The sequence below is a fragment of the Euprymna scolopes genome, chromosome 25, assembly GCF_053919585.1.
Source record: "Euprymna scolopes isolate OS-2025 chromosome 25, ASM5391958v1, whole genome shotgun sequence".
NCBI lineage: Eukaryota > Metazoa > Mollusca > Cephalopoda > Sepiida > Sepiolidae > Euprymna > Euprymna scolopes.
In genome coordinates this window covers 81709198-81728843 of record NC_136506.1, presented here as the reverse complement: position 1 = coordinate 81728843, position 19646 = coordinate 81709198, and the positions used below count along the sequence as shown (strand labels likewise).

General features: G+C 33.6%; 1 protein-coding gene across 2 annotated transcripts in view; it reads left to right on the top strand.

Annotated features, from left to right (window-relative positions):
- LOC145247466 (ferry endosomal RAB5 effector complex subunit 4-like) overlaps positions 1–19646 on the top strand; it is a 67742-nt gene that overhangs the window by 15231 nt on the left and 32865 nt on the right. The window contains exons 1-3 of one of the 2 annotated variants that reach the window (XM_080109260.1): positions 5782–5915; positions 6204–6296; positions 15249–15326. In XM_080109260.1, the coding sequence (XP_079965386.1) occupies positions 6219–6296; positions 15249–15326 (156 nt within the window). In that variant the 5' untranslated portion in view covers positions 5782–5915; positions 6204–6218. Of the gene's footprint in view, positions 1–5781; positions 5916–6203; positions 6297–15248; positions 15327–19646 lie in introns of those variants that run through there. The other variant, XM_080109261.1, reaches the window with a different exon arrangement.

The window sequence follows — 19646 nt, the reverse complement described above, 5'->3', positions numbered from 1 at the left end:
TTTAGTCAAAATCGGACTGTTCCTTTTTTAATTGGATTTTTTTTCAATTATCCATTTTAAATACTTCTCAGTGGCATCTCAATACAAAACCTATCTAAGAACACCCTCAAACATGTAAAGTGCATTTGTGAGAAATTTTTAAAAAATCGGCCCAAACTTTTTGGAGTCAAAAACTTACAGTAAAGACAGAGCAGTCCGATTCTGACCAAAGTTAACAACCTAAAACCTAAAGTTAATTTGAGAAATTTTATCACTGCACAACTAATAATGCTCAGTAGGTCCTCTGATAAGACAGGAAGTGTTTGAAATGAATGTTTTTGTTTAGAGCAAAATTGAACTATGATACTTGATATTTTCATTTTAAACTTTAATTAAAGTCATTATATATAAAATAATTTTAGAAAATCAGCAGTAGGTTCTCTACAGTGCAATGTAGACTACAATGTATTGTGGACTAAGTAACTTGGAAGGATTGAAAAATGGGCGATTTTACTGATTTTGATGACGATAAGATATGGAAGGGTTAAACAATTGTTGATCCTCATTTTCATTCTCGGGCAACGTTAGGTCTCCCTGCTAGTACACTTTTAAATTTTATATAGATTCTGTAACCTTTCTTTCTTTAAGGAACACACAGACATTCAAAAACAATCTAGCAAATATACCCCGTGAACCAAGTGAAAGAGAGATTTAAACACTTGCATTTAAAGGGATGCTCAGGATCTTAGAAAGATATCTCGGTTGGAATATGTGAGCTAGCGAGTGAATGTTTAGCATCTGGTAGGATGCCCCATCCCCAGCTTTAACAAACTGATATGAAAATTTGAAAAAAAGGGAGTTTTATATGGAGAAATTGTTGGGTTTTTATTTAGCAATAGAAAATTTATTTTCAAATTTATTTCAGGCAGCAGTAGTTGTCTGATTTGCCTTTCATCCTTCCTTTAAACACCTAAAATGGTTTCCTCTGGCATATGTTTTATTTGCAAAATGGGATGGACATAATATATATATATACTGTATTAACAAAACCAAGACTTCAAAAAAGGACTTAGTAGCAACAAAAAGTGACAGGTTTTTAAATAAGGATACAAAAATTAGGTGATATATTAATATTTAAATATGCTCTTGACAAAGGATGCGTCCAGGATAAATGTTTTTGCATGCTTCATTTCCTTTAAGGGAAATTTCTTTAAATAATGTTCTATTGTTAAGTGTTTTTTATTCAAGAAGTCAGATGAAAGGCTGGTTATGTGAAAATTTTCAAACGCCATAATGCTTGAAATTGTCAAAACGGTATTGAAACAATTGTAACTTACAATGAAATACACTTTTTGTTGCTACCAATCCCTTTTTTAAAGTCTTGGTTTGTTAATACAGTATATTAATGCTAAATTATGAAATATGATAATTTTGTAGCTTACTTTTTAAGTCATCTCTTTTTGGCTTAAAATTCATTGGTATATGAAAAATTTACTGAATTATACGAACCCAGTAAAATTCATTATATTACAAACAAGTATATATATATATATATATATATATATATATATATATATATATATATATATATATATATATATATAAGATAAAAATTACAATTAAATTTACCAAAATGATCCAAGATGGTAAAATTAAAGTATATTATAAATATTAAAGAATTAATATTTATAAAATTATCTCAGCCAGATGTAAAAGCTTGATAAAACCAAATAGGAAGTAGAGTGAAAAGCATATCTTATTTTTCTTTTATTAATATTATTGGAATCTTTTTCTTTTTTCCTTGTACACATTTTTGTGAATTATTCCATGGATTTCTGTCTTTGGATTATTATGGACTATCTTCTTCCAATCATGGGATTTCCTTGGATTTTACTTGTACAAATGGAAATTCTTTTAACTTTCTTGAAGTTATACATTTGGATTTTACCGTCACTGGATTTTTTTACCTTCCACCAGACTATACATTCATGTGTAATCACCTTTTTTTTCACCATATTCCCTCAGCTTCACTTTTTTTGTTTGCAAGTAAGATCTTTGACTTACTTGTTGTTTCATCAAATACTTCTGCATGCAAAATCCGATCCCGCATTTTGCTAATTCCTACCCTCTGATGAGAAGGAAAGTATTTCTTTGAAACTCCGCGGATTAAGGACTATCCATTTATCTAGTGTTTACTTTTCAGATTAAATATGTTTTTAACTCATTTCAAAGTGTTTTTAACATATTTTATTAACTGTTTGCTCATATATATATATATATATATATATATATATATATATATATATATATATATATATATATATATATATTCGCTTTATTATAGAGCAGAGAATTATTATGACTCACTCTGAGATTTCACACAGGCAATCGTCAAAGATTTCTCTTTGAGGCCAACCTGTTCTGTTCTCTGAAGTTTGAGTGACAACAAGTCTCCCCAGATTTCCAGTACTCACCACCTCTTTCAATAACCTTTACAAATTACTTTGCATTATCGCAACAGCCGTTTACCATTGATTTCTCATTGGTAGTGACCATTTGTCTTTATTGAGATTTGAGTGGCAACAAGCCTTCCCAAGGTCCCTGTCGTCTTCGCATTAATATAGTCTTTCCATCCTCCGTGATCCTCTTCGATTATTTGGTGTGGTGCCAGTTTATGCCGACACTACAATTTTTAATTTATTTATTCCTTTACTAGCGGGGGAGGGGGGTGGGCATAAAATACGCTTAAATATGATATTTTAATTTGTCCAGATTTCATATGTATTATTATAGAGTCATGATTTCAAAAGTAAAAAAAAAAAGTATTTGGATGCCATCAGCTAGAATTGAAACCGAAACTGTAGTATTCAAAGCTGTTGACGTTACCACTTTACCAATGTGACACACGTATGTACTAATTAAAAATTAATTAATATGAATGTACAAAATGTATAACGACTTTTTCAATGTTGATCTCTTTTTGACCCCTTAAAAAGCATTTTAATCGGCTAAAGACCCATAAAAGAACGGCCTGCAAAAAATCCAATCGTTTGAGGACCCTAGCGCTGCTCTGCGACTTTTAGTTTCAGAGGAGATAGAGTTTGAAAATATGGAGACAGATAGATATATAGCCTTTTATATATTATATTTTTTTTTGAGGGGTGGGAAGGGGTAACTGATAATTGCAGTTTCAGTTTTCTTGATTCCATGTGGTGTTTCTTTGTGTTTTACATCTGTAGCAATTTCTATATCTCTGACTGGCACCCGTAGCTCATGTACATATTTATCATTATTATTATCATTATTATTATCATTATTATTATTATTAGTAGTAGTAGTAGTATCATTATTTTATCATTATTATTATTATTAGTATTATTATTATTATCATCATCAGTAGTAGTAGTAGTAGTAGTATCATTATTATTATTAGTAGTAGTAGTATCATTATATTATCATCATTATCATTATTATTATTATTATTAGCAGTAGTAGTAGTATCATTATTTTATCATCATTATTATTATTATTGTTATTGTTATTATTATTAGTATTATTATTATTATTAGTAGTAGTAGTATAATTATTTTATCATCATCATTATTAGTAGTAGTAGTATCATTATTTTATCATCATCATTATTAGTAGTAGTAGTAGTATAATTATTTATCATCATCATTATTAGTAGTAGTAGTATCATTATTTTATCATCATTATTATTATTATTATTGTTATTGTTATCATTATTATTATTATTGTAAATAATAATAAATTTTGAAGAACCACATATCTATTATTTTTTATACTACTTATTACTATAAAATAACTATTTTTTTTTCCAATTGTACACCAACGCTCTTAACAATTAGGCCATGCGACCAGACGGACAATTCTAGTCTAAATTTGAGGAAACACATACCTATTTTTAAATAACTATTTTTTTCCAATTGTACACCAGTGCTCTTAATCATTAGGCCATTGGTCTAGACAGACAATTCTAGTCTAAATTTGGGGAACCATTTATCTACTTTTTTTAACTACTTATCACTATTTTCTTCCAATTGTACACCAATGCTCTTAACCATTAGGTCATGGGTCCAGACGGACAATTCTGGTCTAAATTTGAGGAACCATGTACCTATTTTTTAAATAACTATTTTTTTCCACTTGTACACCAATGCTCTTAACCATTAGGCCATGGGTTCAACCGAACAATTCTAGTCTAAATTTGGTGAACTACAAACCTATTTTTTATTACTTATTACTATAAAATATTTTTTCCACTTGTACACCAATGCTCTTAACCATTAGGCCATCGGGTTTAGCCAAACAATTCTAGTCTAAATTTTGAGGAACCATAAGCCTATTTTTTTTACTACTTATTACTATAAAATAACTACTTTTGTCCACTTGTTAACCAACACTCTTAACTATTAGGCTACGGGTCCAGTTAAACAATTCTAGTCTAAATTTGGTGAACCACATATCTTTTTTTTTTTTAACTAATACATACTTCTGAGGTTTGGTATTTCGTTTTGTTAAAAACAATAAAAAACACATAAAAATTATCAAAAGTTTTTAGAAATAATATCTCCTAGTGTATTGTATGCTAGATGTTATTTTTAAAATATTTATGACAAAAAGTGGGGGGGGGGCTCAAGTTTAATTAGGTCCATTAACAAATAACACTCAAGATGAGAACAGTATTCCAATTAATCCAAATAATTATGCCTCATCTAAAAAAATTCAGAACTGTAATTTAATCATCGTTGATTAAATTATAAAAGAGAGTGACAGCTCATCGTTCAAACTTATCGGCTTGAAATTCGCAGGCAACATGAGTTGAAACAAGTACATAGAGGACATTGCCAAGGCTGCTGCAAAGAAGGTGGGCTCCCGCTACCGAGCTAGAAAATTACTCATACCTGAGAGCATTTTATACCTTTACAAAGCCATCATTCGCCCATGTAAAGAGTATTATTGCCATATCTCGGCTGGGTTTTTTTTTTTTTTTCCATTTTTCACCCCAAACAAGGCACAGTGCTACTTTGATGTAGGGGGCTACTACTAGCGATATAAGTGGAATGGATACTATGTAGGGAGTTGAGCAGCAAGATGTCTGTTCACATTACACTTGAACTTCTGCATGTTAGTACAGTTGGGGAAGCAGGAATCTGGAAGGGAATTCCAAAGACTAGCAGTTCTGGGGAAGAAACTATTAGAATAGAAGCCTTTCTTACATTTAGGGATCTCTATTGTGTAGGGGTGGGACTTTACTTATGTATCAACCGTAAGTTTCTCCCTCTTAGACAGGGTCAAAAAAAGGATCTTTAATCTATTAGGTCCCACACTATCAACCAAGCTCCAACCCCTGTCCCATCGCCGCAACATTGCACCCCTGTGCCTGTTTTACAAGTACTTTAATGGAATGTGCTCCCTATAGCACTTGCCCCCCCCCCCCAAATGTACATATTCTCGATTAACTGGATAAGTAGCAAAATCCCACCCTTTCACTGTTAAGGTCCCTAGATGCTAAAAGCCTTCTAAGCTTCTTCCATCAGACTGACAGACTTTGGAATTCCTTCCTTGTTTCCTGTTTCCCTGACTGCGTTGACATGCCGGTTTAAATATGCATCTTGTGATGTAACTCCCCACAATCTCCTGCTAGACAGGATCTCAAATAGTGACCCCATACGACCAAGTGGCAACACGCCTTGTTTGGGGTGAAAAAGAGTAGAAAAAAATAATTCTTTTTCGCTTGTAAGACGCGTATTCCTTCTGCTACAGTATGAAAAGCGGAAGTGAAAAATTAGAAAACCGGAATTGGAATTTTTCTCTACTTGTATTTTTTTTTTTTCTCGAAAAAACAACACAACATGGACTGTTACCAACTTCTCTAATTGCTATTATCTTTGCTGTGAACGAGCGAACATTTTGTAAGTTTTAGCAACTAATAGTTATAATTTAATTGTAATTTTGAATCTTGAAATATTTGGTTAAAAGGATTTATGATTTTAATATTTTACGTTGATACGAAAAAAAAAAAAAATCTCCGTTTATTTCATTCAGTAATTAATTTCATTCATAAACAAGATTCATTCATAAAAAAAAAACTTGTAGTACACTGAAATTTTGTTGCGAAATAATAATTGTAAACCATGAAATTTAATTTAAAATAAATGTGATATTTTATCTTTTCCGATTATTTTCTTTTAACTTTGCAGTTGTAAATAATAACAATGACCATGAAAGCTGTTTTTTGGGAATTGTCGGCTGAAAACGATGAAGAAACGCCCAATTTCATACTTGAAAATGATGTGAGTCTTTTTTTTTTTTTTTTTTTCGAAATTTTCCCCGTATTGATTATTATTATAACGTTGTACAATTAATGCATATATAGATTAGGCCCCATGGTTGCACATATTGACTTTGTAGAATTACGGCAGCAGATTACGAAAACTCTGGTTCCTGAAACTTATATATTTACACGGTCAATGTGTACTACTGCACTAGTGCACTAATTGTCCAACCTGCAAAGAGTGTTTATTCCGAAAACCGTTCTTAACACGGGGAGGTTGAAAATAAGAAAATGCCTTTCGGAATAAACACTCCCGAGGTCCCTATATTAAGAACGGCTTTCGGAATAAACACCCTTTGCAGGTTGGACAATCGGTGCAGTGCATAGTGTGCACCGACGGTGCACACTATGACCATTTACACTGTTGCATTGTTTTTATTTATTTAGTACTTATGCATCTGTTACCGCACTGAAGTAATAACGTTATTTAGATAGCCATTCTTAACATCGGGAGGGGAGGGTGTTTTGTAACTAGTCTGTACTTTCACCTAATAATTTAATAAACAAAAAAACTGAATTTAATGTGAAACTACTATTTAAAAAAAACAAAAAAACGGCGTGGTAATTTCTTACAATAGAGGCATAAACACCGTTTATTTATTTATTTATTTTTTTTTTTGTTTATTTATTTATTTTTTTTTTTGTTTGTTTATTTATTTATTTTCGGTCATGACTGCAATTGATTTATTTTTGTAAATTGTTACATTTCACACGAACAACTTATGTTAAAGCAACTTAGTCTTTGGTAACATTCACCTGTTACATTTATTGTTTATATTCAAAAGTATTATTTTGGTTTCGATGTTGTAAACTTTGTGATTGTTTTTGTCTACTAAATTCCAGGAGGGTCCTGGATATGACCTTAAACTATATCCAGTGGTGAGGCCCCAGCTTTGGGGAGTGTGGAGCCACCCTTTAATTGCCATTGCTCCCAGGTCCACTCTGACCCGGAGTGGTAGTACCTGTTAGGGTTGTTGCGAACCAAGATATAATAATACCCTAACTCGCCACAAGAAAATAATGAAACGAATGGAATTGAAGGAAACAAAAACTCAATTGATGGATAAGATAAACGTGTCGTTTATTTACTGTTGAAAGAATGAATGTTTTAGATATAACGTGTTCATGTCCGCGCGGGTGTAACCATCGTTCGTTGCAGTACTGGTGTTGTAGAAAGAAAAGGAAATGTGTGTTCATCTCAAGTTCGGGTCACTATCGTTTGTTCGCGCGTGGGAAGAGAAGTGAGTAATGTAATAGAACGAGAAATGGCAGTCCATCGTGTAGACAAAGAAAAGGATAGAGGGTTGACGTCAGCTACGCGAAGGTATTCTCAGGGACCAGTAGTAGATAGAGAGAGAAAGAGTGAGAATGTGTACGTATGGTCTGTTAGCTTTTTGCCCCACATTGTAGTAAATGGCGTGAGGTACGCGGTCGAAAGCTGGGCCTAAAAAAAAGGGAGAAGCCGCTTGTTGCTCTTTCTTTTCTAGGTGTTTCCGCTGGTCTTTTGCGCATGTGTGGATTTCCTTTGAAAGGAAGTGACGTTGTCCTTGTGTGCGTATATGTGAGTACCTGTGTGTATGTTAGCATGTGTGTATATACACGTGAATGTGAGTGTATGTACGCGACGTGAATATATGTACGTGTGTGGAAGTGGGCGCGTATGTTTGTGTGTGCGTATGTATATGACAAGTAATATAGCTTGAAATGTGAACGCGTGTTTTTGTGTGAGACTTGAAAAGGCTCGCGCAGGGTCCCAACTATGGGTTAAATAGAAACCGACTTGAAAACAACGAATATATTCTATTAAAAAATTTTTCTTCAAAATCTTTGGATCCGGCATTGCTAAAAAACAAAAACAACCAACCTAAATTCCAGGAATGCTTCACATTCCAACAATCAGAAATAGTCAAAAATGGGGAAATAACACTAGAAGCAAGTAGAAAAACAAAATAACAATTTACGAAAATAAATAAAAATTCGGTACTTGTACAGTTTAATCAAGACATTAAAAAATGAAAATATCGAAAAAAGGTTATATTGTACGTATCCGTTTTGGACTTGAGATCTCTGAAAAATAAAAAAATTCCATTTAATTTGATTTTTTTTTTTTTTTTTTTTTTTTTTTTTTTTTTTTTTACAGCGAAAAACACATTCTTATGAGAGCGCGTTGAAGTCAGCCATTGTGAAATTTGCTGAACATGCCTCGGGGAGATAACTCCATGTAAAGCGCCGATACTCCCTCCCCATCTTTAATTTTAGCTTTTCTTCCTAAAAGTCAAATCTTTTGCTCGGTATCATAACAAATCGGTTTTTCGCTGTAAAAGAAAAAAAAAAAATACTTGATGAAATTAAGTGAAATTTGTTTTCGGAGAACTTTGTTCCATAACGGATACGTGCAATATAACCTTTTTTCGATATTTTCATTTTTTTAATGTCTTGACTAAACTGTACAAGTACCAAAAATACAATGATTTTCAGTAAAAAAATGTCTTTATCAGTTTCATGAACCCAAGTTTAATTTTGTGTGGTTCCCTTTTAATTGTAACTAAAACTCGTTACTGGATTTTAATACATCCAATATGGGCAACTACAAAGTCTGATCTATACAGAATTTTTTTTTTTTTTTTACACAGGAATCACCACTTATCAAGGCCCGGAGGCCACTGGAGGATAAGGGTTAATGGGTATGCATTAGTTCCACAGGCCTGCATTTCTAAGAAAGAGGCTTTGTTTATGGAATCTGCATTTAAGTCTAGGCACAGATAAAGAGAGGGAGCCGCTAATCCTATGAAATATAACTGTAAGCACGTCTGTTGTAGATCTAGCAGAATGGAAACAATATTGCATGTCACTAAGAAGGTTATTTTTGCTGAGATGGTTGACTACTTCTGTATTTAACAGATTCCAGCAGCTTACTCATGACGCACAGGAGACTTACTGGTCTGTACTGAGAGGGAGATGAGCGATCACCTGAATTCTTAAATACAGAGTATACTGATGAGATTTTCCAAGGTGTTGGGAAGCATTTCTCCTTAAGGTGACACTTAATTAACTTTGTAAGTATGGGCACTAGTTCTGGTTGAAGCTTTTTAAGCACTATAATTGGAATGCCATTAGGGTCAGTTGCTTTACTGGAATCCAGGTTTTTGATTAGCTTGGCAACATCACGTACAGGTATTTGTATGTTGCATAGCGTGTTTTCAGATACACAAGGAAATGCTGGAGGTTGGCAGCCTTGGTCGCAAAGGGTAGAATTAGCTGCAAAGATCTTGCCAAAGAGTTTGGCTTTGTCTGATGCTGACAAGATTACCTCAGGTCCATTGATGATTGTTGGGATGGAGCACACACTTCTGTTCAGGATTCTGTTTGCTATTTGCCAAAATGATGGGAATGAAGCTGCTGCTCAGCCACTTTGGACTTGACGGACTGAGCATACAACGTTCTCATATTTTTTATTACTTTTTTACAGTGGTTGCTGGCAGTCTTTAAGGCGGCTTTAGTCTCAGTACATCTTTTACGTTGGAAACAATGGAAAAAGTGATTTCTGTGCGCAGTGGCAGAAGCACATTCTGGAGAGAACCCTGGCTGGCTGTTAGGTTTTTGCTGGAACTTTTTTTTTAGGGTATGAAACGGTCTATACCTACAATTAACCACTCTCTCAGATCTGATACTATAAAGAACACATCGTTTTTGAACATGGAATGCAGAAGTAGATCTGATATAAATATATGGAAGCTATCCCAATCAGCCATAGAGTATTGATATACTGTACGATGGAGACGTACATCTGAGGACCTATTACATTTTGTTTTTATCTTGACTGCTACAACAGAGTGATCGGAAGATCCCAGTGGAGACAGAATGGAAGGTGAACAGCTCAGGGCAAGTTGTGAGAAAAAGGTCTAGGAGACTTGCATACTGGCCATCAGTGTTGGGGACACAGGTGGGTTCATGAACAATCTGAGTGAGGTCATAAGCAATGGAGAAATCATGACAGAACCTCCCCTCATCATCAGTCTTGTCTGAGTGGGTTAACCATTCCACATTGTAAACATTGAAGTCTCCACAGACGTGAATGTTTACTGAGGGGTACGCAGACAGGTCGTGGTAAATTTTCTCAGATATGCTTTTAAAGATAGTAATTCCACTGTTGTGGGGCGATAGAGTGCAAGTATAAATGCAATAGTGTGAGCAACCTGGAAGCACATATAGGGTATTTAGGATCTTCTCTGGAGATGTTCCTACCACATGGAAAGTCGTCTTTAATATAGGCACATACTCAATGCCCATGACGATCTTGGGAATCAGTTTTAGAGGTGAAGTTAGAGTTATCCTTTAATTACTAACTCATCTAGGGAAGTACTTTTTCCTAAGCCAGTTTCGCTTAGGAATAATGGGTCTGGTTTAGTCTCCCATAATAGAGTTTGAACCTCTGGAAGGTTGGAACGTAGGCCCCTGATATTGGAGAAGGAAACCTGATAATGGGGGCTTACATTGGAAGTTGGAGATCTGGGTTTAATTGAGTATTTTTTCTGGAACTCTTTCATGATTGGGATTTGTGGAATAGGTTGAGAGACTTGCTTAGAGCAGGGCAGAGAGGGAAAATAGGAGAAAAAGAAACAAAGAATTTTTTTTTTTTGTAGCACACGATAAGGTAAAGCCGTAACAATCACCCACTAATATGGCATCGAGCGGCCCCACCAGAAGCTACTGCAGGGTCCAGAATCCATTCACCAAATAGCAATACAGCAGCCCAGTACTTTGCACCTGCTGATAGGATGGCATCCTTAGTGGTTAATCCAAGGTTCAGGTCCCTGACTATCAGGCGGATAACATCAGCCCAGTTAAAACGTTTACCTCCAGCACCCTTACTAGTGACATGGCCACAAGGATAGGCTAATGGAATTTCTAACATCTCTGGCGACTGTTCACCCAAAATACTGCCGACCTAGAATACAGTTTTGTCAGAAAAATCACTCATTGAAAAAATGAGGATTGAGGGGAAAATAAGAAGTGAGAGTAATGAAAGCTGCGATAATGCATCCATGATGCATTGTCTACTCTCCATTAAGAGAAGGTCCTGGATATGACCTTAAACTATATCCGATGGTGAGGCCCCACCTTGCGGGCCTTGGGGAGTGTGGAGCCACCCTTTAATTGCCATTGCTCCCAGGTCCACTCTGACCCAGAGTGGTAGTACGTTAGGGTCCCAACTATGGGTTAAATAGAATCTGACTTAAAAAAAAAATATATATACTCCATTAAAAATCGTTCCTCAAAATAACTAGATTCGGCATTAATAACCTGAAAAAGGTTGATATGCTGTAAAACAAAAACAACCAACCAACCATTAAGAGAAAAAAAGGATTTAAGGGACTTATTAATATTTACTTTGTAAAAGTCCATAGCTCTTCTTTGAAATTAGAGATATTGTTTGCAGACCGTGTTGAAATTATAACTGACCATTCTTAACACAGGGTGGGCTTAAAAAGCTAACTATTCTATACTTTCATCTAACAATTCAATCAACAAGAAGTTACCATAAAAATTGAATTTAACATGAAAACATTATCTAAAATTTGTCAGAAAAAAGAATTGGCCAAAGGGTGACACTTTAAGACAAGCAGGAAAACATCAGGGTTGCAAAAAAGTAACAGTATGAAAAATATTTTCTGGAGTAAGTCAAACGCCTGGTCTAGTCGCCACGATAACTAAAATTCAACTCATCAGAAAGAGGAAAAAAGAACACATTTTTAGGTTTTAATTACCTCCTACCATCCTCCTACCCCTTTGATGTGAATACCATTGCCATGCTTTGCTCATGTTCGTTCCTTTATCCCACGATGGATGGACTCATCCAACGTAAGCATCACCCCTCTTATATATATATATATATATATATATATATATATATATATTTTTTTTTTTTTTTCACAAATTTAGCATGGTCCTTAAACTGCACAAGCACTGCTTTTTAAAGAAATTTTCTTTTCTTATTTTTGAAAAGAAAAAAAAAATTTTGTTAAAAAAAAACGAGCGTTTATTATCATTATTATTACTTATATTTTTAATTGGCGAAAAGTTAATAAAAAAAAAAAATTTTTTAACTCTTAATAATTTCAGCCGTTAAAAAAAACTTGTAGGTTTAGTGACGGTTTTCAAGAAATTGGATAGGCCTACAAAACTTAATACACTTGGTTTTTATCTGTTCAGGTACTCCCTTCTATTAGAAGGATGATTAAAGTGATTCGATTCTTTCTTCAAGTTCATCAGGATCAGGAAATGACTTTAAATCGCTTTGGCACTTATGCAGAACACGAACCGCGTTGGAACAACGGTGTTATGTAGCAATCCATTCTTTACTGTTCTGTATCTTCATCGTTAATAATTGCTTTCTTTAAATGCTAACGGATGGCAGTTCTTTTATTTCTTTTTTATGGCGGCTTCAAATAACCAAAAGTTTTTAGACCAATCAGAAAAAAGGTTAATTATTTTTTATTCTTTTAAAAAATTATTTTAGTTATTTAGAAATGAAATGTATTTCATTATTTAATCTCCTACAACCCTAACCCTTCAGCTGTGGTGGCAGAATGTGATGTCAGCAATTTGATCTGAAAATGTACCCTAGCCTACTAAGTCTCGAAGAGTAATTGGTTCTCCTGTAGCAGATATCTTCCTGATTCTACTTTCGCTTTTTCTTACTCACATGCCCCTATTCCGAATTGACATCAGTGGACTCCCCCCACCAAAATGGTCATTAACAATGTTTTGTTTTTTTTTTAATTTTTAACATATTTTCAACTATTGCACAATAAAATTAATTAAAAAAAGCAAAAATCACTTTTATTTCGAATTAAGTAAAAATGCTATTTTTTACTTGATTAGTAAATTTTAAAAAGTCCACTGATGTCTGCCTGCTGCTACAGATTTGAAATAGGGGCATGTGAACAAGAAAAAGCAAAACGTAGAATCAGGGAAACATCTACTACAGGAGTACTTTGTTTCCTGCTTTCATAATGAAATAACCCAAGACAATTTGTGCTACTTCTGCAGTTTAACATTCTTAAGCAAGTTTAGAAAATCATTCTTAATATGGGAGAGGGGGTTGTTAACTCCTACATTGTGTGGACAAAACTCTGTTAAAATGAAAAAAATTGCTTTTGGATGTTAAACTGCAGTAGTGGTTAATAACTATATTGGCGATATAATTATCTAATTTTGGTATGATTATATTTTATTTCTTAAAACAGGTGGATGTGAAATTATTCATTTGTTCCTCTTAGTATAGAATTGATAGGCTTACTAAATACAAATTACATCTTCAATGAACTGCTTTAACCGCTGGATTAGCTATTAAGTCCCAGTTAAAGTTTGTCAGTTAAAAACATACAAGGTGCCTTCAGTAAGTTTTCAGACTTTTGTATGACCACTTTTATTGATAGTACACACATGAAACTCTAATCCTCTTTGAAGTAATCTCCTCCGGCTGCAATGCACTTGTACTGTTCCAAAAACTTCTGGAAGCCCCCATTGGAAGTCCTCTTGTGCGAGCGTTTCAATGACCCTCGTTAGAGCCTCTTTCATCTCCTCAGTTGTCTCATAAAGGCAGTCTCTAAGGTTTTCTTTGAGCTTAGGAAATAACCAAGTCACAGGAAGCAAGGTCTAGACTATAGGGAGAGTGAGGAACTGTTTTGATGCCCATTTTAGTCAAATAAGAACTGAGCACTCTTGGGACAAACTTTGTGCAAATCTTCTGCATCTTCAGTTCTTTGCCACACTCACATCAAACTGTGCACTTATTGTCTCTATAGAAACCATGACAGTCCTTATCCATGAAATTCTTTATTTGGCCAATCAACTCTGGTGTTCTGACTTCACTTCCTTACTTCCACCACAGCTCATCATCCCTCACAGATTCCTTGCGTTTCTTGAATCTCTTTTGCCATTCAAAACCCTATGCTCGATTTGTGCAAGATTGTCCAAAAGCAGTTTGAAGCATTCCATACGTTTCTGTTGCATTTTTCAAGTTTAATGCAGAATTTTATTGCATATCGTTCTTTTAAAGTGTCCTCACGTCCAGATTGCATTTTTGAAATTCACCAGCGGTGATAATCAGACTTTAGTAGGGTGTATTGCAATACCTGCTGTAGCTGTTCATTTGAACCTGAAATCATAAAAATTTGTTAGTCATTTCATAAGATGTATAGCAATAACATACTGAATTTTCAAGAGTCTACGACAATTTTAAATGCCTGTACAAGAATAGTCTGGAAACTTATTGACAACACTTCATATATACTAGCAGGCTACCTGGCATTGCCTTATTATAAAAATATTTAAATATGACATTTTAATTTATGTAGATTTCATATTTATTATTAAAGAACCAATACTCTATTGATTATTAGGTATTTTTTTTTTTACGACCTGCCCTAGCGTAGTATAAACACCTCCAATCACCCCATGTTAAGAACGACTTTCGGAATAAACATCCCCCCTTGTGTTAAGAATGGCTTTCGAGGTTGAGTGGGGGGAGATGTTTATTCCAAAAGCCGTTCTTAACATGGGGAGGTGGGGGGGTGTTTATTCTGAAAACCGTTCTTAACATGGAGAGGTTGGAGTGCTTATAATACGCTGGGACACATCGTAAGAATTTACCAATTATTATATTGTACGCGAGATATAGTAGTAATTTAAATGATTGAGCTTTGCAAAGGGAAATGAAAAAAATAATACTATGAATGTTTGGTGCATTTTCAGTTAAGAAACCAATATCTTCAGACTACCTGACCTGGTAGAACCAGTAGTTTCTATTTGTATCTGCTATTTTTATTTTTATTTTTTTTTTTTTTGTTTTTAGATTTAAAAAAAAAAATTTTTTTAAATTAATATTTCCTTTTTATTTTCTCAGGTTCCAATTCCTTGTCCAGGAAGAAACGAGGTTCAAGTGAAAGTAAAATCCTGTGGACTTTCTTCTATCAACTTCAAGGTAACACGAAATTATCTTCAAGTTTTATTGAATTGTTGTTTTACTTTTTGTAGTTTTTTAATTTTAAGAGAAAACATTATGTGAGCAGGATCATACTGAATTAGAAGATATTAAGTGGTTTCTGAATTTTTGAGATGAGGATTGATTATTCATATTATTTGAATTCTTTGGACTACTCTTCTCATCTTGAGTGTTATTTTTACAATGTTTCGATCAATTTAACTTCCGACCTAAAGGTGTATCTTGTTGAATTTGGGGAATCTGAGATGATAGATAAAATTCTGTGACCACTTATGTCTGCGTTTTTCGTCTCTATGTAACTTTTTTTTTTTTTTTTTTTTTTTTTTTTTTTTTACAAAGGCATCACCACATTATCAAGGCCCAGAGGCCACTCAAGGATAAGGGTTAAAGAGTGTACAGTAGAAGTTGGTCAATATAGTAATCATTAGTAATGAAAATTTGGTAAATTTAAAGGTCCTGGATATGACCTTAAACTATATCCAATGGCGATCCCCCAGCTTATGGGCTTTGGGGGAGCGTGGAGCCACCCATTGTCATTGCTCCCAGGTTCACTCTGACCCGGAGTGGTAGTACCTGTTAGGGTCCCAACTATGGGTTAAATAGAAACTGACTTAAAAAAAAAAAACAAATATATTCTATTAAAAAAAATTTTTCTTCAAAATCACTGGATTCGACATTAAATAATCTGAAGGGTTGATATACCGTAAAACAAAAACAACCAACCAACTTTTAATAGCAGGCCGCCTGTCATAGCCGGGTATTAAAATAGGCTTAAATATGATATTTTGATTGATAAATATGAAATCTGCATTATATTAGACTCAATATATAGCAATAATTTAAAGTTTTTAAATCGAAACCAAGCCATTTAGCTTATGATTTATTTTTTCCTTTAATGTTTATGCCTAGACTATGAAGACATGTTTGCTGCAAGGCTAAAAATTAAAACCTGAACCAATAGCTATTACGTTACGCATGCATATTCGTAATGCTGTCATTTGACCTTCACCTGGGAAATTCTACTTTTTTAATTTTCACACTTTTGCACCGATTTTCCTCGGCTAAAACCCAAATATAAAGTTTCACATGGGTTCAAGTATTTTATATATTAAGTTTCATGTCTGTAGACCAAAAACTTTGGTAGGCAAATTTTTTCAAACAAATATATATATGCATATATATATATATAGATTTTGTTATTGTTGTTTTTTCAAGCGATACATAGGGTTAATATTGGCTCCGCCTCGAAGCTCATTTTTTTATTTACTTAGAAAGTCACCCTTTTTTAATTTGTTTGGACGTATATAACATTTTTATTTATTTATTATTTTTAAAACAGTAATCTACGTACACGTGTGTTTCGAGGTCGTTACCTCTTGTCAGCGTAGTTCAACTGTTTCTAGGGATCGAACCTCAGACCATGTTTACCACAGTCTGGTGCCTTAACCGTTAGACCACAAATATATATATATATATATATATATATATATATATATATAGAAAGAGGTTTGTGTTTACTATAAGCGTTTTACACAAATGTTATGCAAATATAAATCATGTAGAATATCTGCATGAATATAATTACACGTAATAATTAACTAGAGATGATCCCATAAAAAAATGGCAAAAACTAATAGGGAATTAATTAAAATGAATGTTTAAAAGAATATGCAAATTAGCTGGATCTTTTGCAAATGAATGCAATTCCGCGACTCATATATAACAAAGTTGTATTTTGTTTTTAAATAAACAGAAAAAAGGTTTGCCTTTTTTCTTCTTGGCCTTCGGGCCAAGATCTTTTTCTGTTATCAAAGTGTAGTATTTGTTCCAGCAGATACTGCAATCAAAGACTATGTGGGGTTGCCCCCACAGATCAGACCATTGTTCTTGAGCAATCAGTTTTTGGTCGATGTAGGGGAAACCCTTCATACCAATTGTCACTATCCAGTTCCCACGAGAGGGAGCTGGTTCCCCCTTCCCTCTCCACATTAAAAAACTGCTTTGTGTCTAATTTGCTTGGTGGGGAAGCAAATAAATAACTAAATAAAAAAAATAACTAAATATAAAAAGGGGGTTTAATATGAATATCAATACACAAGAAAAACAAATTTATAGGAATTCTTTACTATTGATTATTGTAATCAAAAATGCAATAATGTAAAATATTAAAACAAAATTTAAAAGATCTAAAAAAAAAATTAATCCACCATAATGTATTTTAATTTCTTTCATTTTAATCTTTTGTTAATTGGTTGAAAAGAATGAATTACTTTAAATGCCTCAAAATAAGAGCAGTCTGCATGCTTCTGTGTATTGTACTGCGGCCATTAGTTTTTAACTGTTGTAACATTTCTGAATTTTTGAGATAAAGATTGGTTAGTCGTATTATTTGGATTCATCGGACTACTGTTCTCATCGTGAGTGTGATTTTCATAACGTTTCGGTCGATATAACCTCCAACCTTCTTCAGGTGTATCTTGTAAAACTCGGGAATGTTTCTGTCCAAATTCCTGAGTTCGACAGAAACATTCCCGAGTTTGACACGATACACCTGAATGAGGTAAAAACATTCTAATTGCTTCAGATATTTTTTTAAACAGTCTTTGCTAAAAAAAGAGTATATTGTTTTATTAAACTTTTATTGTTTAAATAATTTAATTTTGTTCGTTTTATTAAAAAAAAAAAAGTTGAAAAGATATTTTTCATTCAGTAGTGAGCTTTGGAAGATTGTCAGTGAAAGAAATGCAATCACCAAAAGATAAGCGTTTCATTATTTCTGTGTTATTATTCATCGGACTACTGTTCTCATCTTGAGTGTGATTTTCACAACGTCACAACGTTTCGGTCGATGTAACCTCCGACCTTCTTCAGGTGTATTTTGTCGAACTCGGGAATTTGGACGGAATTTCAAGCGGAACCCTTTATTTACTTCACGAGGGTAGCGTGCTCTTGTTTCGTCAGATAGAGGTCCTAAGTAATTCGCAAATGTATATTTCGGTCGCCCACACTAAGGATTGAACCTTCAACGTTCAGGAGAATATCACTTTTACAATTGATTTTTCTCAGTACTCTAACCACTGCGCCACGGGTCCTTGCGGACAATTCTAGTACGAATTTTAGGAGCCATAAACCTATTTTTATTAATAGTTGTAAATATCTCTATTCATTAGTAATTATTGCTATATATTAATATATATCTATCTCTATACTAGGCACCGCCAAAGCTGGGGGGGCAGGTCAGTACTTTTTGACGGACCGTCTTTTTAAAAATCTTCCAAAAATCAGGTAATTATCCGATCAATACGAAATTTTCAGCGATTGTTAGGAGAAGAATGAACTTTATAACAGTGTACTTATTTTTCATAAACGATATTTATATATATATTTTTTTTGCTTACAAAACCCCCCCTTGTTTTGAAGTGGGAACAAATATGCTTAAAATAATCATCTGAAACTGAACAAAACATATTGTGTTGTTGCAACGGACAGAATTATAGATTAAAAAAAAAAAAAAAGAAAAAAATTGTTTGCATACCTTATTTTGACGTCTGAATATCAGAACTTCGATTGTGTTTAATTATCCCGCTTTTGAGTTTTGAAGTGTGAAATTCGGTGAATATGTTAAGTAAAATAATTAATTTAAGTTAAGCAAAACAAAAAAAATTTTTTTTAATATTTATACGAAAAAAGCCATTTTAAAATTTTTGATAAATAAATTAACAATTTTTTTTTAGCGAGCCGAATAATGCATGACCATTATTAAACAGGGCATGCTTTGAATAATCGATACAAAAAAAAAACATTCGATAAATATTGTGCCCTTTGTGTTAAAAATAGCATCATTTTTTTCGATCCCGTTTGAAAACGTTTGCCGCCTTTCGACTACGGTGGACCAAACGCGCTGAAATAATTTTTTTTTTGTTCTGCTTTAAATTGCCCCCCCCCCCCATTTTGGGGGGCCTAGCCCCCACACACATACACATTAAAAACCAAACTCATACAAATGGTCACCCATCTGGTACTGGCCAGCCTCAGCTTAATAATACATTGAAATTTTCGTCACTGAAAAATAAGTTTTTTTGGCCTGTTTGGTCTTCCATAGTTTTCTTATTATCAAAACGAAAACGTAAACAGAGTCGATCTGAACTCTACGTAGATGCGAAATATCTGGCTACCTATATGAATAAGTGGAATTATTTGAAATTCCGGTACTTATATTATAATATTTTTGCATATTCTCTTAGAAAATCATCCTAAATCTTAGTTAGACAATAAATAAATAAATTAATTATTTCAAAA